Source organism: Triticum aestivum, chromosome 6A (genome assembly GCF_018294505.1).
Source record: "Triticum aestivum cultivar Chinese Spring chromosome 6A, IWGSC CS RefSeq v2.1, whole genome shotgun sequence".
NCBI lineage: Eukaryota > Viridiplantae > Streptophyta > Magnoliopsida > Poales > Poaceae > Triticum > Triticum aestivum.
In genome coordinates this window covers 589,866,684-589,894,276 of record NC_057809.1, presented here as the reverse complement: position 1 = coordinate 589,894,276, position 27,593 = coordinate 589,866,684, and the positions used below count along the sequence as shown (strand labels likewise).

Below are 27,593 nucleotides of genomic sequence, written 5' to 3'. Positions count from 1 at the left end.
TTAGTGTTATCCATGATGTCATCCACAGGGTATCTATCCAGCAGTGCCTCATCGCCCGGGGCGGAACCCACACTGCTTCTCGGCATGGATGGGACGGTGCTATCCAATGCTGGATCCGCTAGCTGCTGTCGCTGCTGAGACCCTCTTTCCTGGCTAAGTGAGTCTATCTGCTGTTGCGTTTTTCGGTTATGAATTCATCAATCCAAAGAAGCTCTAATTAAGTCGATCGCCATCGTTCCTAATACGTATTATCATCCCGAAAGGCACCAACTCACTAATTAAGAACTGTGCGGTCCGGACGTCTTTAGTCATCCAACACGGCCTTTTATTGGTCCACCAATCGGTCCGAACACACATTTTCCGCAAAGTTAAAATAATCTAGGGGGCATTGCGGGAGTTCGGACACCAGCTACGTAGGACTCCGACACCCCCGACCCACCAAAACCCCTCCCGGACCCCACGCCTCCATCCTCCCATCTTTCTTTGTATTCGTTTTCTCTCTTGCCTCTACCGCCACCACCGCCCCGACTGCCCCGCCACACCCTTGCCAGAACTCGACAAATCTGTCTCCAACGTTGCATCCGAGGCTCAACCGCTTGTCCACCGCCGTCGTTCCACATCTCTCCTCCATCCGCTGCACAGGTACCATCCACCCCTATGGCAGTCACCATGCCTGACAAGTGTTCGGTGAAATGCGTGTGATCATTTTTTTGTCCCTTCTTCTTTCAAGCAATGGATTCGGATATGAAGTACATATACAAGCACTATGTTTAGTCGTCCAACGAGGAGGACTACACATATGAGACAATGATGATGCAAGTGGTCATTGCAGACGCGAGCATGCAGAAAAGCATGTTCTCAATTTCAAGGGTCGATCAAGGGTTATCGAGTGCTCAACCGCAACCAGGCGCGCAAACATTTGATGCTAATGGAGGCTACTTTGCCCCACATGCCCTATTCGAGGATGTATGTGAACGAAGAGTCTATCAACATTTTACTTACATTGATAAGCATAGTGCCCTTCCATTTTACAAGCATTGCACGTTACAAAGTACTCATCGCATGTAATTGGTGCCCATTCTTCGAGCAGTGCTATCCACTCTTTTATCTTCCCATTATTGATAGCCATAGGTGGAATTTGTTGCTCTTCTCCTCCTTTGCAGATTTCAGATTTTCCTAAGTATACATCTCAGAAGACATGATTAGAAGATTCAACAAAAAAAGTAAACTAAATGTGAATGGTAAAGTAATAGCCAAACGCTATGATTCCTGACAACGGCGCCAGAAAAAGCTTGATGTCCTGCAATTGCACAGGGCTATGTAGCAATTTCATGATATAAGGTTTGTCGATCCCACAGGGAGCGAATAGGATGGCACCACAATCCCCGCAGCTGTGTTGTCACTAACACAACTACTCTCATACCAAACCGGAGTTTGGAAATAGTTCACTTAAGTAGGTTGCTAGGGAATGGTAAAAGGGGAGAATCAAACTAAGGTACTAGAGAGAATGAAAAAGTAAATACTAAACTAAACAAAGGAAATAAACTAAGAGAAGTATGTGATGCTTTAGATGAGATTGTTGGCATCTAGGTACGGTCTCATTCGGTACGGCGCGGAATGGAGTTAAGCTTTACGACTATGCCACGTAGTGGCTAAGTCGGTACCTACATCATAGGATACGATAATCTACGGATGGTGGGCGGTCCCTGACATAATGTGAAGGAAATATGCCCTAGAGGCAATAATAAAGTTGTTATTTTATATTTCCTTATTCATGATAAAGGTTTATTATTCATGCTAGAATTGTATTGATCGGAAACTTAAATACATGTGTGAATACATAAACAAATACCTTGTCCCTAGTAAGCCTCTACTAGACTAGCTCGTTGATCAAACATGGTTAAGGTTTCCTAACCATAGACATGTGTTGTCACTTGATAATGGGATCACATCATTAGGAGAAAGACCCATCTGTTAGCTTAGCATATGATCGTTCAGTTTATTGCTATTGCTTTCTTAATGTCAAAATACATATTCCTTATACCATGAGACCATGCAACTCCCAGATGCCGAAGGAATACCTTGTATGCTATCAAACGTCACAACGTAACTGGGTGATTATAAAGATGCTCTACAGGTATCTCCGAAGGTGTTTGTTGAGTTGGCATGGATCGAGATTGGGATTTGTCACGCCGAGTTTTGGAGAGGTATCTCTGGGCCCTCTCCGTAATGCACATCATAATAAGCTTGCAAGCAAATGACTAAGGAGTTAGTTACGAGATGATGTATTACAAAATAAGTAAAGAGACTTGCCGGTAACGAGATTGAACTAGGTATCAAGACATCGACGATCGAATCTCAGGCAAGTAACATACCGATGGACAAAGGGAATTACGTATGTTGTCATAACAGTTCGACTGATAAAGATCTTCGTAGAATATGTAGGAACCAATATGGGCATCCAGGTTCCGCTATTGGTTATTGACCGGAGAGGTGTATCGGTCATGTCTACATACTTCTCGAACCCGTAGGGTCCGCATGCTTAACGTTCGTTGACGATATAGTGTTATATGAGTTATATGATTTGGTGACCGAATGTTGTTCGGAATCCCGAATGCTATCAGGGACATGACGAGGAGCTCCGGAATGGTCCGGATGTAAAGATTTATATATAGGACGATGGTATTCGGACACCGAAAGAGTTTCGGAGTGCACCGGGTAGTCATCGGGACACCGAAAGGGGTTCCGGACACCCCCAGGAAGTGTATGGGCCTAATGGGCCAAAGGAGGGGACAGACCAGCCCACTAGCTAGGGGGCTAGCGCGCCCCTCTCCTTGGCTGGTCGGCCCTGTTGGGGAACGTTGCATGGGAAACAAAAAAAATCTACGCTCACCAAGATCAATCTAGGAGATGACCATCTACGAGAGGAGAGATTGCATCTACATACCCTTGTAGATCGTTAAGCAGAAGCGTTAAGAAATGCGGTTGATGTAGTCGAACGTCTTCGCGATCCAATCATGATCCGTCCCGCGAACTCCCGATCCAAGTGCAGAACGGAGGGCACCTCCGCGTTCAACACACGTACGGCTTGATGGCGCATTCACCTCCTCGATCGAGCGAGCGATGGTGAAGTAGTAGCTCAAGTCCTCCAGCAGCACGACGGTGTGGTGGCAGTGGTGGTGGCGGAATCTCAGTAGAGCTTCAGTAAGCACTACGGAGAGGAAGAGGGATGCGAGGGAGAGGAGAGGCAGCGCCGTTGCACGAAGATGTGCTCTTCGGGTGCGGATGCTCTCTCTCTACCTCTCTATATATAGGGAAGGGAGGAGGGGGTGGCACCCCTAGGGTTTCCCCTAGGGGGGTGGCAGCCAGGGCACATGGGATCTCCCCTAGGGTGACTTGCCCCCCCAAGCCGGGAGGTGGGAAGCCCTAGGGGAACACCCCTAACCCTCCTGGTTACGTGAGATGGGGTGAGGGATGGACTATGTACCGCCATTGCTCTAGCTAGGTTCCTTTTGATTTGCGAATTTATCAAAGAGTGTAGTTTGTCTGCTCTCAAGTTTAGACACGCTGCACCGACAATGAACCGTAAAATTTTAAAAAAAACTTTGATTTGCAAAATGTGAGGCTTTTGTTCCATGAAAAACTTGATGTTCATTGTAACATGTATGTATTGTATTGTTTGTTTCCAAAAATTTAGATAAATGTACTCTGCAAAAATATAAAATTTGTAGTGATGGATTTTCGGGTTTTTTTTGAGGGGTCATCGCCACACTTTTGTTTAAATCTCAATGATGTTTTTTTACAGTTAAATCTCAATAATGTTTGGTACAAAAACAACAGTAGGGGTGGTATAGATAGGCCTAAGCCTTGGCCAAATCAAGCCTACTGATTGGGCCTTTATTTAACACAGTAAGAAAGAAAAAGGCCCGATTAGACCTAAGGAAGGACCCACAATGATGATGTGTCGGTACCGGACTTCCTTGCCAGCCAGCATAGAACTCTGGCCTTTGTGTTATATTTATACAACTCAGCCGCACCTCTATTCTATCTAATCTAAAAGGAAAAAGGAAAAATACCCCAGATTGCATCTCCCCTCCGCCGCCGCGCCCCCCTCTCATGGAAGGGATCCTGCAGAAGCATATGGCGGATGCGAAAGAGGGGTCCCTTCCTCTTCCTATGAGCAAGAGGAAGCGGAAGGAGGCTGTGATGGATGCGGATGACAAGAAGAAAGAGGAAGAAAAGGATAAGAAGGGTAAGAAGGAAGAAGAAGAAGAAGAAGAAGAAGAAGAAGAAGAAGAAGAAGAAGAGAATCAAAGGCAGCAGGAGGGAGGTGGGATTCTGACATGCAAGCTTTTCTCTGATCTCTACATGTCCGACCTCACTGCCAAGGCCATCAGAGAGATGAACTACACCCACCTCACACAGGTAGATAGGTCTCGGCGAAAAACATTTATCTTTTTTTATCTACGTATTTGTTGGCAAGTCCATCCGTAATAGTATATAATTCATGTATTTGAATGCTTATTTTCTGCGCTAGCTGTTGGATTTTTTGTGTGTCTGTCTATCAATGTAGAATAAACGTAATTAATAGCTAGCATATTCATTCATGCATGCATGCATGATTTTTGCAGATTCAAGCTAGATCAATACCGCACCTCATGGTAGGACATGATGTGCTGGGTTCAGCCAGGACTGGCTCGGGGAAGACGCTTGCTTTCCTTATACCCGCCATCGAACTGCTACACAACGCGCACTACACCCCTAGGAACGGGACTGGAGTTATTATAGTTTGCCCAACAAGGGAGCTTGCTATCCAGGTATGTACTGTACTTACTTATATTCAGAATTTCTCTTTTCATCCTTTGTATTTATTATGACTATTCATTCATACGCATTCACGCTTAACTATCCTTACTCATATTTTTTTTCATTTGCGCTAGACACACAATGTTGCCAAGGAATTAATCAAGTATCACTCACAAACTATCGGATATGTAATTGGTGGCACTAACATGAAAAGCGAGGCCAACCAACTTGTGAAAGGGATCAATCTGTTAGTTGCAACGCCGGGCAGGCTTCTGGACCATTTGAGAAGTACCAGTAATTTCAACTACAAGAGGCTACAGGTAATTAAAGCCACTCTGGCTTCTGTATGTCGTGTATTCCAAGCTCCGAGGAAATTTTTCTGTTGAAATATATATAGTGCACACTTTTGAATTGGCAGGCACATTAAATAAATGACAAGTGCAACCACCAATTTCATACTTCTCTATCTTTTCCTTGTTCAGGCATAATCAGCCACCTGATTATTTCACATAGTATGAATTCTTTCTGTACGTCTACCTTTTCCTTGTTCATGACTGCAAATCTTACCTGTTAACACTGAACTAGAGTGTGTGTGTGTGTGTGTGTATGGAATTTCAGTCTACATTATTCCAAGTATATGCAAAATCGTAACTATCCTATCATGATGTAGTGCCTCATAATCGATGAAGCTGACCGCATACTTGAGCAAAATTTTGAGGATGACATGAAACAAATATTTCGACGTCTCCCTCGGGTATGTCATCATGCATCTGGCAATTTCATTTCATATATATGCACAGTGCATCCTTTAACTTTCCCGAAATTGTTATGCATCGTATGCATGCAGGATAGACAAACTGTTCTCTTTTCTGCCACACAGACTCAAAAGGTTAGTGGATCTGTTATCCAGCCTATTAAAACTTACCCCGATTTGTTCTATCAGCAGCAATGCTTATGTGATGTCATCGCACAGGTTGAAGATTTTGCAAAATTTACGTTTGGGGAAAATGAAGAAAGACAACGAAAACTTGTTTATGTTGGAGTTGATGATTCTGAATTAAAGGTATATATGGGAACTGTGTTCAACTCTCTTTTAAATTATTATATGTTTTTCGTGTATTTGGATGAGAAATAACTTTGGATGCTCTTACAGCCTACCGTGGAGGGGTTGCAGCAGGGCTACTGTGTCATTCCTAGCGAGAAAAGGTTTCTGGTTCTGTATGCTTTCCTAAAAAGGATGCAGACGAAGCAGGATGTGAAGGTCATGGTCTTCTTTTCATCATGTAGCTCAGTCAAATTCCATGCAGAATTTCTAAATTTCCTTGGGATAGAGTGTTATGATATCCACGGGCAACTAAAGCAGCAGAAACGCACTAGTACATTCTTCCAATTTTCCAAGATGAATAAGGGCATCTTATTATGCACTAACGTGGCAGCACGTGGGCTTGATATTCCTAATGTGGTAAGATTTTGCTTATGGTTTTAAAATCATTGTATCACCTGACTAACTATAACTAACTAACGTAAGGACCATTTGCCCTGTTTAGGACTATATTGTGCAGTATGATCCTCCAGATGACCCAAAGGCAAGTGGTTAACCTTGCTAGATGAATTATATTGTCTGTTTTCTCACTTTTGCTAACTTGACATTGGAATTTAACTCGCAGGACTACATTCATAGAGTTGGTCGTACTGCCCGAGGTGATAAAGGCAAAGGACGCGCGTTATTGTTCTTACTACCAGAAGAAATGAAGTTGCTTATTTACCTACAGGTAATATGTGTCCCCTTCCTCCTCCTCTTTTATTAAGGAGGACCTTGAAGTATACACACACACACATACAGAGAGTTAAACAAAATTTGAAGTAGTTTGAAATATGCTAAGGCTTCAACTTCTCCAATAACTTGCATGCTTCACATAATTGGACCGAGGGAGTAACACATTTAATGTTTGCTTGCAGGTGTCCAAAATTTCTCTGACTGAATATGCTTTCAGTGAAAAGCATGTGCCAAAAACACAATCGCTACTTGTGAGTGTTCCTTTTGCAACTACATCCTATCGTTTAAACGTGTAGTGTCATAACTCGAGTTTTTTGGAGCAGGAGAGTATTGTTGGTGGGAATTACTTTTTAAACCAGTCAGCGAAGGAAGCCTACAGGTCCTACCTTTTGGCATACAGCTCACACTCCATGAAGGACATTTTTGATGTCCATCAACTTGATCTCAAGGTAAATATTTGCGACGTCCTTTCTCAAGGTTCTGTCCTTGATTTTTGTGCACTTACCTGGTCAACATTTTCCCTCATTGCAAGTTGACATGGCCCTAACTGGTGGGGGGCATTTTGTTTCTGTGCAATTTTCTGTCCTCTGGCTATAAGTTTGTAAATTTACAAAATCTAAAGTTGTCAAGACGAAGCACAATTTTTTTATTTCCTTAACTAGAGTATCTCTTGAAAATATCAAGGTAGCTTCGGATGAGTGGTAAATACAAATTTTCTGTTTAAGAATAATGCTGATATCTCACCAACTCTGTCTTGCAACAACGACATGAGTTGAATTCCCGTAAAAAAACGACAGGTGTAGTTTTTCAATTGACACTGCACTGAATTATGAGGTTATATGTCTAATTCATTGCCGTCTTTCAGAAAGTTGCGGCATCTTTCTGTTTCAATAACCCTCCTAAAGTGAATCTGGACTTGGAGAGTAGTGCGTCGAGACACCGAAAGATGAGGAAGGTGGAGGGTGGAAAGAGGCACGGAATTACCCCTTCAAACCCCTATGGAAGGAGAGGCGCTCATGATGGCGTGCAGTTTGCAAGATAATTCTTGGAAGGATATATCAGCTAGCAGGGGCTTAAGATGAGATGCTGAAAGTCACCATCGTCTTTCATCCTTGTTTTTCGGTGTAGATCTCCAAATATTGTATAAGTTTGGATGTGATTTATGTTAAAGTAGCTTTATTCTTTTTCTGTAATGTAGCTTTATTAGAAAATAAACAAATGATACAGTTTTGATATATGTACATTGTCCCCTTGTTTTCTGCTTTTCCGCATGTCATCAACTCTGGCATGGTGCTCTAGATTAAATAGAATAAATTAAAGACAATCATCCATTTATCCATGAGATGTTAATTAGTCCAATGTGCATGCGTGGAGCTGGCATATCACATATGTAAGGTACATATGCATTGCACGCACGAGCTTTAGTAACCATAATGTGAATACTCATTATAGCATGTAAACATGCAAGTTTGGAGCCATATATGCATGATGTAGATGTTGATTTTAACTCACGTGGTTCATCACATGAATGCTACAACGGAAGTACTTCACGAACGATGTTCGGCTGGACGACACTCACCCGACGGCTAATCAAACTGTATGCTACGGTGTAGACTTGCCCACGGATGGTTGGGTATAGCGTGTCGTCCGGGTTTCGGTCGGAACTGTCGTCCGTGTAGCAATGCTCATGCTACAAAATATCAAAGACTACTGGTATAATACTAAAGGAAACTCATGTGAATATATCTAGCACATTTGCCTTTAGGTATATTGTATTGCAGTTTTGAGTAGCTATAGTATTGCATCTTCGAAGACAAATATATTTTATGAACATGCTGGCATGGCCTTGAACAAAACCTTATAAATTAAGGTTTGAGTAGGAATTATTTTAGAAAAATTACGAAGAAATACGCGCGGAAGAGTCTAGATGAGTGAGAAGTGTCCTCGATGCAAGGTTTGTGCATATTGTTCATTGCAGAACGCAAAGTAAAAAAATCAACTGTCATTCACTTTGAAGAGAAAAAAATTGGGTAATTGAAGTGTGTAATATTCCGAAACAAAGGAAAAAGTGTTTTGAGGTTTGTGCATATTATGCAGTGTAAATCATAAAGTGAAAAAATGGAATGATAATTCATTTAGAAGTAAAAGAATTTTGGATAACTGAAGTATAGACGATTCTAGGAGGAAATGTTATTGTATTTTAAGGTTCATGCACATAATAGTTCGGCGTGTCCTTGTGTGTGCCCGCGCTAATGTGACCCCACCTATAAGACTTTTCTGAGTAGTGCAAGGGGAAGAGTTTGCCTTAATTAGGTGTCGTTGACTTGTATACTACTTCCTCCGTCCCATAATGTAAGACGTTTTGGCAAACTAACATATAGCTTACAAAAACATCTTATATTGTGGGATGGAGGGAGTACTTATCTACACCAACACAAAGTAACACAACTAGACAATAATTTCAAACTAGCAACAACCCAGGCCATTCACAAGATTTTCCTTGTAATATTCCAGCTTCAGTTTCTTCATCGGTTAAATTCTTGCGTTATTTTCATTCGGTCACAGTAACACCCTCCATGATCAATAGCAACCACTCTCTGTTTCCTATCTACTCCTCTGCAGAATTACCAGAACAAGTTTATTTGGAGGGTCCACACACATACAAAAATTCTCTCAATTCCAGACCCAAAACAGGGAGAAAGAAAGAAAGAAAGAAACAAGAAAATGCTACTAGGGCAAGTTACCCGGTTAGAGGGAGTTGCATTATTCATTCATCTGTCATCCCCCCCCCCTTGCAGCCTCACAACAAATACCATTCACATATTATACTTTCACGCAATGCAGCATCTCTATCTTCCCTTCCCTGGTTATTGTTATTGTTACTAGATGACCCGTTGCGCCAATGGCGCAAAGGGCGAGAGCAAACCATGCTTTCAATCCATGAGAGTAAGAATATCTAGAAACCAATCATTAACTCTTTGTAGAGTAGGGAAATAGATACACGTATAATGTTCCTACATAGTGTTATATATTACATTGAAGGTTGGTTCATAGCGACAAAATCCTCACCACAGCTTGAGTCTTAGTCTGGATCATAGAGGTATATACCTTTCTTCTGCTATGGGTATATACCTTCCTTCTGCAGTGAGAAACACGCCATGCTTGTAACGCTCAGAAGTTCAACCACAACACCATGAATCTTTAGAAGAGCTTGTCTGAGATTACAGATAGCCATTGAAGAAGTAGCTCCAGCAAGAACATGGATTTTGTTAGATGCAACACGCGCTTCATCCACATTGTCGCACCCTTCCCTAGTCATAGTTGAAATGCGGAAATGCTTGATTTCTTTTCCTTTTTAAGAGTAGCTTGTTTGTGACGCTTACATATGCATTTTATTTCTTCTGCTCATAGTTGAAATCAACATGCACCTTGTGCTCTCTGCATTCCATGAACCTGATGGCTCGAACAGCCGCACGATTCATCGATGACACCCTATCCTTACATACGGGGCTTGACAGCGCAATTCATTCTACTGAAATGTGGAGATGCTCCTTTGTGGGGTAAAACTCAACTACACGCATATCCACCCTACTCGAGCTACTTACGAAGTAGACTGGTTTAGGAGCAAGAGCTTTTCAAACATTACGTCAGCCAGAAACTTGTTGGATAGCTCAACCAACTCCATGAGGAGCACTTTGAAAAAAGATAAATCCAAAGGTTAGGCACAAGCTGTAAATGGAGTGTATATTAAGAATGATGATCGAAAAAGTTTTAGCATGCATGACCATCAAGAATCCAATAACCCCTGAGCAAACCGATGACATGCGATTACAAGATCATAAATATAACAGCAGAGACATGAAATCAAATGGATTCAGGAATACAATGATACCTATGTCTAGAGGAAATCAAACGGATTTCTATAGCTTAAGTAAATTGAAGGCATTAACTTTGCGATTGTAAGCACAGAATGGAAGAATTGTACATATATTTTAGTAACCAATCGAGGGGGAATCAAGGTCAGGAAATCATATAATCTAATCTGATTATGCAAATATAATTTCCGTTGGCACGCACCAGTAGACTTGCGTATGGCGAATGAATATAGGCAAGACAGGCAATCATAAGCATAGTTAAAACCAGAACGAAAAGAGTTGGATCTAGAAGAGAGAAGGATGCTTCAGGGAGCACGGCAACACATGTAGGAGATCATGGTCAGCTTCGTTGAAGAAGAAAGCGGATCGAAGACCTAAGAAAAGAAAGAATGGTCAACCAAAATGGAGAGAGAGAGAGAGAGAGAGAGAGAGAGAGAGATCTACTGCAACCACTGTTAGGGTGTTGCTTCAGCATTTTATCTTCTCTCAGTTGTTTGCTTTTGAAACAGAAACTGTTTGAATGTACAAGGATCCAAATAAAAAAATTCAAATGCAACTAAAACCGACAGAGGCATTTTGGGAACTTCATTTAATTATCTTTGCACTAAATACTCGAATAAGTTCTCAAGTTTGAACTTCACTGGAAAATCAAATAAGTTTACGTAATATAATCAATATATCCTTTCTTATTTGTTTTCGTTTGAATCAGAAACTGTCTGAACACATCTAAGGCCTTGTTCGGTTACACCTCTTCTTAAGAGGATTGGAGGGGATTTGGGTGGATTTTGACTTGTGGGAGATTATATCCACCTCAATCCCTGCCAAACCCCTCCTAAATCCCTGTCAACCGAACAAGGCCTAAAGCTTTTCTTAAAAATGGATAGGCCCATCCACTTGTTGATGCTCCTATAAGATGTGCGGGAGTCCCACAAGATTCAAATGCCTCAGGGATCTCCTCGACTGGGTAGTGGGAAGCGGGTATATACCTTTGTATTTCTCTAGTAATGCCACAACAAAGAGCAATTGTTGTTCTTGGACTAATATGCAAATTAACATCAGCTCACGATTAATACGAAAAGGACAAATAATAAGAATAATAAGTGGACAAGATAATCTCCTTACAACATATGGGTACAAATAAAGTGAGGATCCTATAACATATTCCCGTCTCAAAATAAGTGTCTCAACTTTGTACTAAAGTACTAAGGTTAAGACACTTATTTTAGGACAGGAGTACTACATATCTTTGAAGGATTGCGTCCTTTTCAACACCTTTTCATGTACTAAGGTTATCAGTCCAATATCAACATATGTGCCTTAATTTTGTCATAATACATATGTAAGAGAATCAACATATAGTGCACGATCAGATCTTATTTTTATTGATTAGAAGGTATCTCTAGACGCTATCAGCATACATATCTCACTCCCAAATAAACTACGGGTAAGAGTAACCATCTATTTGAAATTTCCAAGTCATTCTTCTTAAATATTACTCCCTCCGTAAATAAATATAAGAGCGTTTAGATCACTACTTTAGTGATCTAAAAGCTCTTAGATTTCTTTACGGAGGGAAGTGATCTAAACGCTCTTATATTTATTTACAGAGGGAGTATACCACATGGTATATGTCCATGTCAAAAATGGAAATCAGATGAAAAGAGAGTTGACATTAACAATCTCTAAGATTAGCTTAATCACACTGTGTCATTACACACTAAAAACTACAGGAAGGAAAACTCCCACCACATGGCTATGTATTTTCATCAGGTATGGCACACAGTTTATTTTACCATATTAAAATTGGGAGGGATGGCGATGACGAGATTGGTCAGTTCTCTAACCCAATCTATAACGAAAAATTTCTTATTTAGTTTTTTCAAAGTAAATATTGAAGACATGCTTGAAACATAGATTTTGTTAGAACAATAGTTGTTTAACAGCGGAAAATCACTTGAAATTCCCAATAAAATAGATATAGTAAATACTAGCCATGCCCGCGCGGCGGCACGCCGCGCCTATTGATACGTTATGTGAGAAATTCTTTGTATGCTGATATCAAATTTGACCTGTTGATTATTTAATTAATTATTCAGTTTTTGCTTGTTCGCTTTAATTTAGTTTAAGTTTCAGTCACTTTTTCCCTACACCCTCAGATTAAGATCCAATGGACAAAAGGGTGTGCTGCCCAGGGTTTGCATGGCACTTCTAATTACTTAGAAGTATTCTTCCCAGAATACTGACTGAACTGATCCAACAAGTGAATAGAAAAGAGATATTGCTGAGCGTAAGCAAGTCTAAAGAAGCAAACCACAGCACCGGTAAGCAAGAAACACATCAGAAGTAGCTTTGGTTTTAGGATTTGAATCATCTTTTGAAATGTTGACATGACCATTCTATAATAAACAAAGCAAAATCTTCTATCGCCGGATGTAGTCCCATCATTACGAACTCCTGCACGGCTGCACCACCATTTTGCAGGTGCTATAGCATCATTAGGTCCCAATTCTCCCTGGTTGGCATCGAATGAGTTTGATAACAGAAGAACAACATTTAAGATCATATTTTTCTCTATCGGCCAAGGTGCTCCAATTTTGTCAGCGGCTTGACAACATTAAACATAGTTGGAAATATGTCACTTTTGTAGAGTATTAGATAAAATAGCCTCTCTGTTGTCCCCCCCTACCTTTCATGCGGGAATTAAACTTCTCGAAGGTAAGCATCAGCCATATCCGACTACAGGAATAGCAGCAGTCGATACACATAAACTGTACGTAGGAGTCAGGCGTCGACGCACACGGGCACACGACGTGGAATCCATGGCCGCACCCTTTCGTGACAAAAAAGCGGATCTCCTCCTTCCCTCGAACCCCGACAGGCAGATGCCCCACTTCCTCAAGTTCTTCTCCTCATCCACGGCCTCCACGGGTGCCAAGGCGCCGTGCGCCATGACGGCCGTTGCCACAACATCATCAGCTCCGTAAACGCCCTAGTTTTGAGCCGCTTGTTTGCCGCTGCCGTGTCAAAACAGGGAGCCGGCGTAGCTAGTGCCGCCGACGCCGTGCCGAGACACCTAACAATTACACAACCACGTGCATGGGCCATGCAGGCGAGCACACACGTACAATCTGGAGTAGACCAAGCAATTACGCAGGCACATGCAGAGCCCATGCAACCAACCACGCACGCGCAGCTCCCAACACCCTTTGCCAATAAAAAAAACACAACACCTCTCCGGCTAAACCATGGGCCACGCTAACGTAATTTAACCTGTGTAAACCAAATTCGGCCGCACCCGACGGTCGACTGATGAACTACTCGGCCGCACGTACACAGCGTGCGTACACAGAAGGAAAGAAGAGCCCACCATCGAGTTAATGTACGCGACAGCAACAAAGACCTACATTGAACAACTTAGCAGGAAGAACGATCTATTTATAGCCCCTGCAACGTATCTATCAGGGTCTCTAGATTGCACCACGAAAGCGGCAGCGATATATAAGCGGCAAAGTCTGTAGACGCAACGGCGACAGCGGCATCGATCAAAAATAGTATAGCAGGCCGTAGACTAAACATAAATTAAATCTAAACTGTTGTAGCAGCACCGATCAAAAAGCACTCGAAGGCTGTACGCCAGACGGTCGAGTCGGCACCGCCTTCCCAGCGCAAAGCGGTACCGCGTACACTGACGCAGCCCACCACACGTCGACGAAGGGCGACGCGCAGCCCAGAGAAGGAAGGAGGCCCGCCCACGTATACAACCACCGTATAAACCCTAGAAAAGCAAGTCAACGGAGCAGGCTGGCCCATGCGCACCCAATATCGCTAGCCGCACCAACAGAGTAGCTACGCACGTTGAATTTTTTTTGGTCGAGAGCGTACAGCCACCAGGTAAATTTACACACCGGCGTACCAAAATAATACCATGCGCCACAACCAAAGTTCACCATGGGTCACTTTCATCCAAGTGGATGAACCTCAAGGCGAAAACCTTGCCTGCAATAGAGGCTTGGGTATGTCTGTTTTGTAGAAGAACTTACATGGCGGCCATATCCAGCACCATCACTAACTGATAGGCGAGCTTGACTATAAAGAGCGGGAAAACCTCTCCTAATCATTTTGTAGTTCTCTTGAATTAATGGAACAAAGAAATAGGAAGAATAATGAATGGTTGTACACGAGCACTAAATTGGCAGCCTGCACACTTGTGTTTCTCTAAATTTTATTCCTATTATTCTGAATACAAAACACCTCTGGATTTAGCTATGCCTATAAGAAAAATGGAAGTAGCACAAGCATTTAATGAAACGGTGCAAAGACAAGCAAAAGAACAGTCCATTTACCTGAGCTGACAAGGAGAAGCACAAGAGCAAGGCAGGCAAGATCGAGAAGGAGACCAAGGTGGATGTTAGAAAAAACAGGCTGAAACCAAAAAAACAACATGGTCAGCACACAAACATTTCATCGAACGTGAAAACATGAAAACAACAATGATATCATTCGGCCAACCTTATAAAACAGAAGTTACCTTACCATGGCCAAAGGCCAGACCAATTGTTTAATACTTCGAATTTCCAAATCAATATTCTCATCTGCTTCTCCTCGCTATTTAGTCTCCATCTGTAGCATCTCTGGCTGTTGCAGTCCAATGAGCGAACATACATATTTTAGAAAATAAAAAGATTACTTGTGGAAGATCTAGAAGTGGGGAAGAACAAAATCTACAGCAGCCCAAGAGATTCAAATATAATATCAACTCATAAACCCGAGAGATTCCTTTTGGACTACATCACCTAGGCTGGCACCATACCAACTTTTACTTGTGGAAGATCTAGAAGTGGGGAAGAACAAAATCTACAACAGCCCAAGAGATTCAAATATACTATCAACTCATAAACTCGAGAGATTCCTTTTGGACTACATCACCTAGGCTGGCACCATACCAACTTTTACTTTGCAACACTCTAAAACATATCCGTACTCTCTGAAACATATCCGTACTTTCCACTTAGAGCGTCCTCCCAAATATAATAGTGTTACAACCCTGATACATAATATAGTGCAAGAGGGCTCACAGATCGATTGCTGGCTCACAGTACAGGGTGGTATGCCATCGACAAGCTAAGGTGATAAAAAAATTGGTGTATTTTCTCTTATGGGCAAGGAAGCAAGAGTTTCGCTATTACAAATTGTAAGAAACTGATAATTAGAGCAGATTACTTGTCCCCTGCCACTTGCCCTTCTCACCGGCCTACTCCTTCCCCCTGTAGCCGGCCTCCTCCCCCTCCCCTGCAGCTTGAATGGAGAAACAAATTTAACCAATGTATTATACAAAGTATGACAGCTGACAGAAGTGTTGTGACAGAATAATAACAAATAAAAACAGCTCATATAAGTTGCCTTCAGATGTTATATAAGGTGTAATTGCTCTAAACCAAAATTCTTACTGCAGACTCATTCAAATTCTTTTTCAGAGTTTCGGTATACTGAGCTGCTGCTTCCTGATATTTTCTGTTGTAGAAGGGTTCATTGCCTGCAATATGCATAGTGGGGTACATTCAGATTCCAGAGAAGAGAGCCTTTGGATTAGCAGGGGACATATTTGCTAGCTAAAATCTGAATCTTGTTGGGCAATTGTTTGTGCAATGTGAATTCACTGTCTGAGTTGGTGTGCAGGTTTGCTATCATTTTGTGTAGCATAGGCATGGTGTTCTGGTTGCAAGTGAACGTAGCTGCAAAAGTGAGTTGTAGCATTGTTTGCCTGGCTCAGCTGATGAATTTGTTGTAGCAGAAACGACAACAAAAAAACCGGGTTCAACTATCCATGTGTCTCGCTTTGAACAGAATTACCCCCTCTAATTCATCCATGTGTACAAGTGAACTGACACCAAATCCATCTGATTGGAATTCGTTACAGAAGAAACAAAATAAAGGGCATCCGTTTCCATCCATGTAAAGTGAATCCACCTCCAAGGGATCAGATGAGAGCACCCCCAAACCAAACCAATCTAGTGAGCTAGGTGAAAATTAAATCGTTGCAAGCAAGCAAGGAAGGGATGGTCGCCATCTTACCACCGCTGTTGAACTCGATGCTTCAACAGCCAGCGCGGTGCTGCTGTTGATGCAGGGGTGGAAGCTCGTCGGAGAAGGCCGACTGCACCATGTCGTGGTTGTATTGGTTGCTTGCGTACCCGGATGCCGGCACATGTCCTTGGAGATCGAAAACAACAGCATCGTCGTATGAGCTTGAACTTTTCCTGGAAGCATGACACATAACAAAATCATCTTGTGTAATGAAAAATGTGACTGGTGTCATCTTAAGTAGTCAATAATATATCTGAAGAAACAAAAGCATGTGCCTAGGCACCAAAATTCAGCAGGTATGTTTTTACTTGTCGGTTATAGCGAGACTGAATAGGATGAGGAGCTTCATAATAAAAAGAGATGCTACAGATAAATGGAAGTGAATGTATCGCAAGGAAGAAAGAGTTTCACTATTACAAATTGTAAGAAACTGATAATTAGAGGAGATTACTTGTCCCCTGCCACATGCCCTTCTCACAGGCCTGCTCCTTCCCCCTGTCGCCGGCCTCCTCCCCCTCCCCTGCAGCTCCACCCTATCCCTACGGGAGCGCCGCCTGTAGCTCTGCCCCCGCTGATGGACCAACACCAACCCACGAGCAATTACCAAAGGGGTTGAGAAGGGATGAGGCTAGCAGATGCTCACCTCGTGCTCCTCCTGCTTGGCGGAAGAGGCAACAGTGCACGAACTCCAAACTCCAATCGCCAGGTCGCGCTCGACCTCTCCGGCATAGGCCGACGCCAGCGGAGACCCTCCGAAGCCACACCTCCCTCTCTCTCTCTCTCTCCTGCAGATCAAATCCAGCACCGCCGCCATCACCGGTAAGCTCGCCTCCGCACCGGCGGCGGACAAGATGCGATGGGGGGACGACTGAGATGGGAGGAGGAGGCGGCGGCTAGGGGAAGCCGGGGAGGCGACTGAGGTGGGAGGAGGAGGAGGGGGCGGTGATGGGAGGAGAAGGGGCGGCGGCTAGGGTTGTCAGGAAGGACGCAGGTACGCGGTGTGAGGAAGGACGCGGGGTCGTTCATTTTTCTTTCGCTCTTGCCCGCTCTCGCCCGGGTCGCTGAACTATTCACAGATGACGTGGATTGCGCAGTTGTGCCTAGCATATCCTTTTTTTTTGATCGTAAGCCTAGCATATCCCTTGACATTTCGCTATTACAAATTGTAAGAAACTGATAATTAGAGCAGATTACTTGTCCCCTGCCACTTGCCCTTCTCACAGGCCTGCTCCTTCCCCCTGTCGCCGGCCTCCTCCCCCTCCCCTGCAGCTCCACCCTATCCCTACGGGAGCGCCGCCTGTAGCTCTGCCCCCGCTGATGGACCGACACCAACCCACGAGCAATTACCAAAGGGGTTGAGAAGGGATGAGGCTAGCAGATGCTCACCTCGTGCTCCTCCTGCTTGGCGGAAGAGGCAGCAGTGCACGAACTCCAAACTCCAATCGCCAGGTCGCGCCCGACCTCTCCGGTGCAGGCCGACGCCAGCAGGGACCCTCCGAAGCGACACCTCCCTCTCTCTCTCTCTCTCTCCTGCAGATCGAATCCAGCACCGCCGCCGTCACCGGTAAGCTCGCCTCCGCACCGGCGGCGGACAAGATGCGATGAGGGGGCGACTGAGATGGGCAGAGGAGGCGGCGGCTAGGGGAAGCCGGGGAGGCGACTGAGGTGGGAGGAGGAGGAGGGGGCGGCGATGGGAGGAGAAGGGGCGGCGGCTAGGGTTGTGAGGAAGGACGCAGGTACACGGTGTGAGGAAGGACGCGGGGTCGTTCATTTTTCTTTTGCTCTTGCCCGCTCTCGCCCGAGTCGCTGAACTATTCACAGATGACGTGGATGGCGCGGTTGTGCCTAGCATATCCCTTGATCTTTATACGTTCAATTACTATTATTACATAAACCATATAGGCCTTGCCTGCCTCTCAGGACTCGGGAACCACTGAACAGCAGCTGAGCCCTTGGGCTTGGCCGCCACTTCCGCGAGAGACGGGCAGCTCCGCGGCCGCGAATGGATCTTGTCGCTCAGCGACCGCCTCCACTTCCTAGCCGTGCTTCTCTTGCCACCAGGGGTAGCGGCAGCCGCAGCACAAGAGCGCGCCGTGTCAGGAACATGTGTGGTAGTATCAACCTTGGACAGGCTTCGCAGAGACTCTGGATGTTTCCTCGGCGTGCCACGGTTATTATGCTGGCTGCCGTCCGGAAACCTGTTGCTCAGGCATTTGCTTAAGCCGGTGTGCACCATGATGCCGTCGTCGCTCAGATAACCATTCTCCATACTGTCTCGCATGGCCAGGTCGTCGTATTCCTCGTCAGACCTGTTGCAGTCCTCGTCCACAGACCCTTCCATCTGCCACTCAAAGCACCCACAGATATGTATGTATGTTAAGCAACTTAGTGTAGTAACAATTAGTCAAGCATTTTTTTTCGACTAAAAAGGGAAGAAAAAAAAGCTTTGTTAACACAAAATGAAGGTAAATAAATAGGCTGCCACGCCTCACCTCATCATGGTTTTCGTCGTGATCTTCTTCACTTAGGTCCTCATCACTCCCTGAATTAGGTGGAGCATCAGCTTCTTCTTCTTCGTCGTCGTCACTGCCAGATGCTGCTGCTGACTCTTTAATCTACAAGTCCCCGACAAACAAAAACATATAAATCAGCAATTATAAGATACTAACAAATTTGATGGTGTTTCTCTGTTGTTCACTCACAGAAAGATGTAGCAAGATCAGACAAGTTAACGCTACCAGATAGTACAAAGTTAAATTGCTACTTACCTCTTTATGATGTCCATCGGCCTTCTTAGGGGAGCCACCGGATGAAGATGCAACATGGCTGCTGCTACTGCCTTCATTACCATTGATCCAAGAGCCTTCGACACTTCCAGCTTGACTTGTACAGCCTGTGTCGGTAGGCCATGCACTTATCCCAAAGGAGCCAAGCTGGAGATTCACCGACTCCGCCCTTCCAATGTTCAGAGGTCCATATATTGGGTTTCCTAGAGATTTCTGGTCTCCGCCACCTTGGGAACCACATTTCCCATCCCCATCACCTGACTCAACCAGCCAAGCCTTTGAAATGGATCCATCCACATCAACGATGGCCATGAGCCCATGAGCTTTCTCGAGGATCCTAGGCGTTGGATTAATTTGAACATCCCCTTGGAACTCATGGAGTTGGCAACACATTGGTTTTTGTACTCTTCATTTACAGCCGCCGCTGTGTTTGTGTCAGCGTTATACAACTGCTCTCCGGTAGCTCGCCTGCGGAGGCAGCTAAAGAAGGTGGCATGGATGGAAGCCACGCTCCGGTCAACATTAGTGTTGTTTACCTTGGGAACTAGGTATTTGTCAGCTCGACTACAGAGGTACTCTTGGATGGTTCTAATGTTGTTGATGTATTTGACATACTTATTTTTGGTTGGGTCAAGCGTCATGTACTTTGCACGTACAGCAAACCTCTCGGTGTGCTTGCCCTAATTGGATATGTAGATCATAAAAGGAATATTGATGGATGTTTCTTCATTAAGCCCATCTGAAATATTGGAATTATTTGACAACTTCATACTAAATAAATATAACAGGGGGAATCAGAACACATGGATCATGAGATTATGATTCCACCTTAACTAGAAAAGAAACCGAAAACAGAGCATTTTCGACATAATTGGAAAGAGCGAGAATAGAAGGAAAATGTACACAAGAAAAAAATGTTATGGTTTTCCGTAGCACGTACCACAAAACTAAGGCTCAAGTGAACACCCTCAACAACGGCCGATTCTTTGCGATCTTCCCACGCGGTGATAAGCCGATCCAGACTGTCGACGACCATCTCACTCTGTGCCTTATAACCTTCTATAGCCATTTGTTTCTTCCCAATTGGTTTTCCCTCAACCTTGTCTCCACCGCCCTCATAATCCATACCTGAGTTGCTTGAGACGCCCGAGCGTTTCTTGGCTTTCCGCCTGGCTTTTGCTTCAGAAACAGCCACCGGGTCCAGGCATTCACCTGCATGATAAGTGGATGCCCAGAGAAGGGGGTTTTCCTTCTCGTCAACAAAGCTCCGCATCATGTGGCGAATGGAATCTGTGGAAACTACAGTGGTGATCCCTAACCTGCTCCCATGTTGAACAGATACATACATTGGAATATAATGCTTATAATTTTGAAACGAGAGAAAATAAAGTTGGGTGCACAGGGCATGATGCTCTGTTTCTGAAGAAATAGTTTAGCGTTTCTGCTTGCTTGCTTGTAGGACAAATTTGCAACATAGCAGCTAACTGAAAAGGAATCGAGTTATTGATAGCCTAAATACTAGTACAAGATGATGCTATCCAGATCAATAAAGAAACACTAAACTATTCATAAACCCTAAGAAAGTTAAAAGGGGATGTGTGTGTGTACCAGCAAAGTAGAAAGAGTGGATTTGCCGCAACCACTAGTTCCGCATAGAAGAACCGTGACAGACTCCTTTCTTTCACGAATCCTAGGGAGGGAAGAGATTAGAAAGGAATAATATTATCAGATTCCTCTGAAAGTTGGTTACCCTGCCCTGCCCTGCCATGAGTGACATGTGTGGTGGGAATTCAATATGATTTACATACATAGTTGCATTGTAAACAAGGGAAAATCAATCTGGTTTTAGCTCCTGACAGACAGATGAGATGTGATCATATCAGATGGCAACAACTAATTTGCCACTAGGTAATATATACATACATAGAGAATCAGTGTGTGTTGATAATAATGTATGTAAGCATGGAACAGGAAGTAGATTACTACTCTACTCTACTCTACTCTACTCTAGATGATGAGCTCATGTGTGTGTTGTTTTTCTCAAAGTGTCTAGACCAAATTGATCCTCCCTCATGAAATGTTTGTTAAAAGAGAAGATTGGAAAAACATTCCTCCTCATGTAAGTATGAGATTGGTACTAGTGAATGGGGGAGCTTGGCAGACCTGCAGGCTAGGGTGAGGTGGTTCATCTGGTTTGGGGCGAGGTACTTGTAGAGGGCCAGGGCCTGGCACACCAGCTGCAGGAACAGGTCCCTGGGGATCCGACGCTTGTAGAGCTCGAACTGGAACTGCCTGGGGTTGGTGGCCGCGTCCGGCAGCTCGTACCGCTGCACCCCTTTGCCAGGGCCTTGGCCGCCGGAGCCGGACATGGCCATGAGCATCTCCATCTCCGCTGGGTCGCCACGGACCACATCAAACACCCGCAGGCTAATCTTTGATTTTAGAGTGAATCCAAATCAAAATCAAAATCAGAAACAGAGGGGGCGGAATGGAATCAGAGGGATCGAATCAGGCCCGGCCCATAGGCCTATGGGCCGGGCAAACGGGGCGCCCGCCCTGGGCCCTGGGGAGGCAGGGGCCCCGGGCCAGCTAGTATTCTTTCAGGCAGCCCATACACGAAAAAAAAATTAAAGCCTAAGAAATCGAACGTAGTCTGTGTGCACTTGACCCGCGACTCCTTCCCCAATCGCAGGCTCAGCGCCGCCGGCCGCCCCTACTGCGCCTCTCCGATTCCAGTGTTGTGGCCGGCCATTAATGGCGTGATTCCCGAATCGGCTCTCCTTCCTTCTCAACGCTCTGCTTGTTCCCTAGACTTTGGAGAGAGACCAAGAGGGTAGATGTTCTCTTTCAAGTAAGTCTGTTACGTAATTCAGAGATTCATTGATAAATACTTCTGCGTTGGATTCCACGTCGCACATCCATCAAATCTACATGGGTCTTCTTCTGCTCTTCATTGGATCCAAACGTGGGAGTGCGAGGGTGCTCAGGCAGGAGACTAGAGAAGGGAGAAATTTTATTCATCTCATGGCGTTGTATTTTTGTCCGTGCTGATTACTGCAGCATACGGATCAAGCCATCTACATCTGTCATTTCGTTTCCAGGTGATGTTGATCCTTGCATTAACCATTTTTATGCAGCTTATTTAGTGACATGTCTTCAAGAAATTAATTTTCCGGTACTGGAATCCCAAAAGGGATCAATTGCTAAGTTCTTCAAAACTAGTAATTCTTTGAGGGAATCTGCATGTTTTGATCATCATAGTATAAACATGAAATAGTCAGTTTGCTTTGCCATGCCTTATGCAGGATAGTTTGGAAGAGGTGAGTTATTATTTCGGTGAAGAATTTTTATGTGAAGAACATGCAGATTGGGGAGGATCTAGAAACAAATGTGAGTTGATGCATTAGTTTTATATCTCATGGTAACACAAATGTTTTAAGTAGCAACCACTTTCGACAAGGTCATTTGTTGTGCAGAAAAAGAAATGCCTCCATTGACAATTACGAAATCAATGTTTTGTGGAGCTCTATTGTTTCATTACCATCATGATACAGTTCTCTTGATCGATAAATAGTTGTACTGTTAGTATTAAGAGTCCAAAGATAATCGATCAATGCTATGCATTGGATATTTAATTTGAGCTTTTGTGTTTCAAGAAGGGCCCCTTGTTGCTGTCTTGCCCCTGGGCCCCGTATATCTATGGGACGGCCCTGGATCGAATCCAAGAGGGGAGGGGAGACCTCGAATGCGTGCCTTGGCTTGCATCCCATGAACTGGAGCGTGCTGTGGAGGAGGGAGCGCGTGTAGAGGAAGGAGGAGGCGCCACTCTCGTCCACCACCACAATGTACAGGAGCTTGTGTCAGGACCCGCTATGTTTGCTGAGCAAGAACTAGGGTTTTGAGAGAAGAAATGGGGAAAGTTTGCCCAGATCTGAGAGGCTTGTATTAACTATAAGTATTGTTTAGCCATTGCAGCAATTCAATAGAAGATTCGATGACCAGGACAGCCACAACCCGGCAACCTTTATAGGTGGAAGGCACTCCCGGCAACAGCCTGAAAAGTAACAGTAACGGCATGAAACGGAACATTTACGATCTAATGGCTAGCAATGAACATTTTAAAGTGAGGCGCGATCTCAGCCATTCTTCTACAGCTAACTGAAGAGATAACTGCACTCGCTTCGGTCCTGACATTGCTCCCTCCTTGAGTTTCGACGTGTCCTCACGGCGTAGCTGTTGCTTCTTGCCACGCTCATGTAGTGTTACTGAAGAACTCCGGAAATATGTACTTGATAAAATTTGCGTCTTCCCAAGTTGCATCCGTTGACGACAAGTTTATCCATCTGATAAGCCACTGCACGACCGACATGTTTTGTCGAGGAACTTGTCGAACTTCTAGAACTTCCTCTGGTCCCACTTTGATTGTTCCATCCTGGTTGACGAGTGGAAGATTAGGGTCAGGTATCGACTTGTCCCCAATGTGCTTCTTTAACTGGCTCACATGAAACACTGGTGGATTTGCACCCCACTAGGTAGCTGCAATTTGGAAGCTGCATTGCCCACTTTCTGAATAACCCGAAATGGACCATAGTATCTGTTTTGTAGCTTCAAAGCACCCCTGAATCCAAATGCTTCTAATCTGTATGGAGCCATTTTTAAGTAAACTGGGTCTCCCACCTGAAAACTTCTTTCAATTCTTCTAGTATCTGCATATTTCTTCATCCTGTTTTGTGCCAACACCAGATTATCATTGAGTTGCTGTAAAATCTGATGTTTGGCAGTTAGGAAGTCCTGTGCTTCTTCATCCTCAGGTCCAGGTATTGCCAATTTTGATATGAGGGGAGGAGGGAATCCATACAGGGCCTGAAATGGGGACATTTTGATTGTAGTGTGATAAGTTGAATTATACCAGAATTCTGCCAATGAAAGCCATGATAACCACTTAGTGGGAGCAGATGTAGTCATGCATCTCAGATAAGTCTCCAAGCACTGGTTAACACACTCAGTCTGGCCATCAGTTTGAGGGTGATAAGTAGTATTGTATCTGAGGTCCACTTTAAGTGCAGAGAAGATATCTTTCCAGAGTTGGCTAGTGAAAATTCGATCTCTGTCAGATATGATGAGTTTTGGAGGACCGTGCAATCTAATTATATTATCCACAAATGGTTGAGACACACTGAGTACTGAATAAGGATGAGACAGTGGTATGAAGTGAGAGTATTTGGTAAACCTATCCACTACTACCATGATCACATCCTTTCCTTGTGATTTGGGTAATACCTCAATAAAATCCATTGAGATGTGCTGTCAGGCCATGTCAGCAACAGGTAGAGGTTCTACCAGTCCAGGTTGCAAACAATTCTCATTCTTAGCTCTCTGACATACAGGGCAAGTAGCAATGAAAGCTTCTACAGTTGCCTTCAGACCAGGCCAGTAGAAGATGCTTTTTACTCTGTGATAAGTTGGTCTTCTCCCTGAGTGACCACCCACAGGATAACTATGTAAGGCTGCAAGCAATTTATACTGTAATTTAGGGGAGTTGCCCACATAAAATTTTCCCTTGTATCTTATAATTCCAGCTGCTAGAGAGTAATCTGGCAACTTGTTACCCTCTTGTAGGAGGAGTTTCTCCAGTAGCTGCAAGTTAGTAGGATCTTGCTGATAACTTGCCACTAGATCTTCTGCCCATGTAGGAGTAGATGCAGAGATAGCCATGCATTTAGGAAGAACTCTTGACAGTGCATCAGCAACTTTGTTTTGAATGCCCTTTTTGTACTGAATAGTAAAGTTGAATTCCAACAACTTCATCATGAGTTTGTGTTGAACCCCTTCAGTGATTTTCTGATGAGTGATAAACTTTAGGGATTGCTGGTCAGTTTTAATGATCAACTCTTTCCCTAACAAATAGTGCCTCCATCTTTTCAGTGCTTCAAGTATTGCTAGGGCCTCTTTTTCATATGTAGACATATCAGCATTTCTAGGGAATAAATATGAACTATAATAAGATATTGGTCTGCCTTGCTGCATTAAAACAGCTCCAATTCCCTTCCCTGAAGCATCAGTTTCCAAAATAAATGGTTGAGAGAAATTTGGCAGGGCCAAAATAGGAGCAGAGGTCAAAGCTTGTTTCTGTTGTTGGAAAGCTTGTGTATGTTCAGGCAACCAATGAAAATTTTCCTTTTTCAGCAAATCATGTAAAGGCCTGCAAATTACACCATACCCTTTTATAAATCTTCTGTAATATCCAGCCAAAACCAGGAAACTTCTGAGTTTAGTGATATTCTCAGGGACAGGCCACTCAGCTATAGTAGAGATCTTTTGTGGGTCTGTGGCCACTCCTTTTGCAGAAATCACATGTCCTAGATGTTCCACTTGTGGAGCTACAAAAACACACTTGGACATTTTGGCATACAGTTGATGTTCTCTTAAAAGTTCCAACACCAACTTTATATGTTCCAAGTGTTCTTTGAGGGTTTTGCTGAAGATTAATATATCATCAAAGAATACCAATACAAATTTCCTCAAATAAGGTGCAAATATGGTGTTCATTAATTCTTGGAATGTGCCAGGAGCATTAGACAGACCAAAGGGCATTACCAGAAATTCAAAATGTCCCAGGAATGTTCTGAAAGTTGTCTTGTGTATATCCTCAGGTGACATTCTGATTTGGTGATAGCCAGATCTCAAATCCAATTTGGTGAAATAATTTGCCCCATGCAATTCATCCAAAAGGTCCTCTATAACAGGTATAGGAAATTTGTTCTTAATTGTAAGAAAATTCAGTTTTTTGAACTCTGTGCACAGCCTCATTGGTCCATCTTTCTTTTTTACTAATAACACAGGAGCTGCAAAGGGACTTTGACTGTGTCTGATGAGATGTGCAGCCAACAACTTTTTGATCTGCTCCTCCATTTCCTCTTTCTGATTTTGAGGCACCCTGTAAGGTCTGACTTGTGGTGGAGTAGCACCATCCACCAGAGGGATTTTGTGGTCCAAGGCCCTATGAGGAGGCAGTGTTTTAGGTTCCTCAAATAGGTCAGCATACTCCAACAGTAATTTCTGTATTTGTGGGGGAGTTTTAAAATCCTCTGGTGCATCCATGAGTATATTGTGGATTTGACACAAGAAAACTTCAGGTCCCTTGTCCAACAGTTTCTTTACTTTCTTAACAAGCACTTCCTTCACACTAGCTGAAGTACTGAACATTGCTGTAGATACAGTCTGCTTTCCTCCATGTGTGAAATTGAATTGTTGTGCAGGAATATCAAAAGAAACAGGGCTCACAGCAGTAAACCAATCATATCCCAGAATTGCATCATGACTTGGTAGTGCCAGAGTTCTAAATTTGTGGGAAAGTGTCATTTTAGAGATCTAAAACTGATAGTTAGGGACAACTGCAGTAGATGTCAGTATGCCTCCTCCAGGTACTGCAATTCTTCTAGGTTTGACAGGTAACAAGTTGCAGTTTGCTTTAACCGCAAAATCTTGATTTATGAAAGATGTGGTGCTACCTGAATCCAACAGTGCAACTGCTCTTTTCCCATTGATATGAATAATCACTGTAGGTGTTGGAACTGCAAGTTGCCGTCCCATTGCAAAAGCAGATATGAACATAGCTTGATCACCTTCAGCTACTTGCTCTGTCTGCTCTTCTAACAGTTGCTCCTAAACATCATAAGTCACTGGTGTTGGGGATCGTTGCAGAAATTAAAAAAATTCTACGCATCACCAAGATCAATCTATGGAGAGACTAGCAACGAGAGAGAGGGGAGTGCATTTTCATACCCTTAAAGATCGCGATGCGGAAGCGTTACAAGAACGCGGATGAAGGAGTCGTACTCATAGCGATTCAGACCGCGGTTGATTCTGATCTAAGCGCCGAACAACGGCGCCTCCACGCTCAACACACGTATAGCCCGGGGACGTCTCCTCCTTCTTGATCCAGCAAGGGGAGAGGAGAGGTTGAGGGAGAGCTCCGGCAGCACGACGGCGTGGTGGTGCAGCTTGCAGTTCTCCGGCAGGGCTTCGCCAAGCACTACGGAGGAGGAGGAGGTGTTGGGGAGGGAGAGGGCTGCGCCAGGGGAAGGGGTGCAGCTCCAATGCGCCGATATATAGGGGTGGAGGGGGCTGGTTTCTTGCCCTCCAAGTCCATTGGGGCATTGGCAAAGGTGGGGGAAAGAAATCCCATCATTTCTCTTCCCCGCCGATTGTTATCCCCCTTTTTGTAGGGATCTTGATCTTATCCCTTCGGGATATGATCTTATT

At 43.9% G+C, this 27,593-nt stretch overlaps 1 protein-coding gene, 1 long non-coding RNA gene and 1 pseudogene across 4 annotated transcripts; 1 reads left to right on the top strand and 2 right to left on the bottom strand.

Moving 5' to 3' along the window:
* Positions 1-4,040: 4,040 nt before the first annotated feature.
* On the top strand, positions 4,041-7,925 carry LOC123131181 (DEAD-box ATP-dependent RNA helicase 27). The gene is made up of 12 exons (XM_044550914.1): positions 4,041-4,425; positions 4,632-4,817; positions 4,941-5,126; positions 5,477-5,560; positions 5,654-5,695; positions 5,780-5,869; positions 5,960-6,268; positions 6,354-6,392; positions 6,474-6,578; positions 6,766-6,834; positions 6,907-7,032; positions 7,449-7,925. The coding sequence occupies exons 1-12, from the start codon at positions 4,117-4,119 to the stop codon at positions 7,623-7,625; spliced, it is 1,722 nt and encodes a 573-aa protein (XP_044406849.1). The 5' UTR covers positions 4,041-4,116; the 3' UTR covers positions 7,626-7,925.
* A 2,092-nt stretch (positions 7,926-10,017) lies between these two features.
* LOC123131180 (uncharacterized) lies at positions 10,018-16,670 on the bottom strand. Of its 3 annotated transcripts, none has more exons than XR_006464089.1 (5): positions 16,531-16,670; positions 15,906-15,991; positions 14,968-15,753; positions 14,802-14,880; positions 10,018-10,832 (listed from the first exon to the last, which is right to left on the bottom strand). It is a non-coding gene; the product is annotated as an uncharacterized lncRNA (long non-coding RNA). The 3 variants fall into 3 exon arrangements; XR_006464088.1 differs by having other exon boundaries at positions 14,987-15,753; XR_006464090.1 differs by having other exon boundaries at positions 14,987-15,747.
* Positions 16,671-18,427: 1,757 nt separating this feature from the next.
* On the bottom strand, positions 18,428-26,690 carry LOC123129755 (P-loop NTPase domain-containing protein LPA1 homolog; annotated as a pseudogene).
* Between the last annotated feature and the right edge of the window lie 903 nt (positions 26,691-27,593).